Source organism: Cyprinodon variegatus, unplaced genomic scaffold (assembly GCF_000732505.1).
Source record: "Cyprinodon variegatus isolate N-32 unplaced genomic scaffold, C_variegatus-1.0 Scaffold2379, whole genome shotgun sequence".
In the NCBI taxonomy this organism is placed as follows: domain Eukaryota; kingdom Metazoa; phylum Chordata; class Actinopteri; order Cyprinodontiformes; family Cyprinodontidae; genus Cyprinodon; species Cyprinodon variegatus.
In genome coordinates this window covers 3,761-4,892 of record NW_015152832.1, presented here as the reverse complement: position 1 = coordinate 4,892, position 1,132 = coordinate 3,761, and the positions used below count along the sequence as shown (strand labels likewise).

Sequence of the window (1,132 nt, the reverse complement as noted above, 5' to 3'; positions counted from 1 at the left end):
AGCTACTGCAGAGACCATCACACTGACCTGGCAACCTTGGAGAACATGGAGGATGTGAGGATGCTGGCTGACCTGGGAGCCTCTCTGGCTAACAGCCCTGTAAGTCCACCTTACTGTGATCTGAGTGGGCTTTGAATGTGGCGCTGGGTGATCACAGGAAGCTATACAGAAGTTCTGTGGAGGTAGATTGGTGACACTTTCGATAAAAAAAAAACTGCAGAAAATTCAGAGGAATTATCAAAATGTCGGATTTCCTGCAGCCTCTGACCAAGTTCTGCTTCCAGGCGGTCTGGATCGGATTGTATGCAGATGTGAACAGCTGGAAGTGGTCCATATCGGACGGGGATCAGCAGGAGGAGAAGCAGTTCTGGAACTGGTACACTGGAGAACCGAACAATCAGTTTGGAAGAGAGAGCTGTGCTGCCATTGACATTGATGGGTCCTGGTATGACGTCCCCTGCTCTCTGACCCTAGGGACGCTCTGCGTTGAAGAAAAGGGTGAGGATTGTTTTCCTTCTGCTCTTCACTTCAACTTCTCTGATTCTGATCCAAGGTGATCTTCTTGTCTGTATATCATCTTAATTGGGTCATGTTTTCAGAGACTCGCAAGTTTTGGTACAACAACCAAGAAAGGACCTGGAGCGAAGCCCAGAGCTACTGCAGGGAGCGCTACACAGACCTGGCCAACATAAGAGACACCTCTGAAAACCAGAAGATCAAGAACTTGATCACACAGCCAGTCTGGATGGGTCTGTACCAAGACCCCTGGAAGTGGGTGGAGGGAAGGAAGTCCTCCTTCAGGTTCTGGAACATCTTTAACCCTGATAGCAGGAAGAATGAATGTGTTGCTGCCAACTTTGGAAATGGTGGGAAGTGGGAGAAATGGAGCTGTGCTGAGAAGAAAGCCTTCATCTGTTCTGCTGGTGAGGAATCCTGCAGCGTTAGCAGCTGCAGATCAGTTCACGTTTCAGTCATACTTTGAAATAGGACATAAACACTGATCAATCACTCCAACATGAAATAAAAAAAACGTTTGTTTGACCAACTGGAGAAAAAGTTCAAGAGTTTTAAGCTTAACTCCCATTGAGAGAAATTTTGTCTTATGGTTTTAGCAATGATAGCGTCTAAAGAC

General features: G+C 46.7%; 1 protein-coding gene across 1 annotated transcript in view; it reads left to right on the top strand.

The window, feature by feature from the left end:
- Positions 1-1,132, top strand: part of LOC107080825 (macrophage mannose receptor 1-like) — a gene marked incomplete at its 3' end in the record, with an annotated part of 19,181 nt that overhangs the window by 14,829 nt on the left and 3,220 nt on the right. The window contains exons 6-8 of the mRNA XM_015369029.1: positions 3-99; positions 285-498; positions 600-940. Of these exons, the coding sequence (XP_015224515.1) occupies positions 3-99; positions 285-498; positions 600-940 (652 nt within the window). The remainder of the gene's footprint in view (positions 1-2; positions 100-284; positions 499-599; positions 941-1,132) is intronic.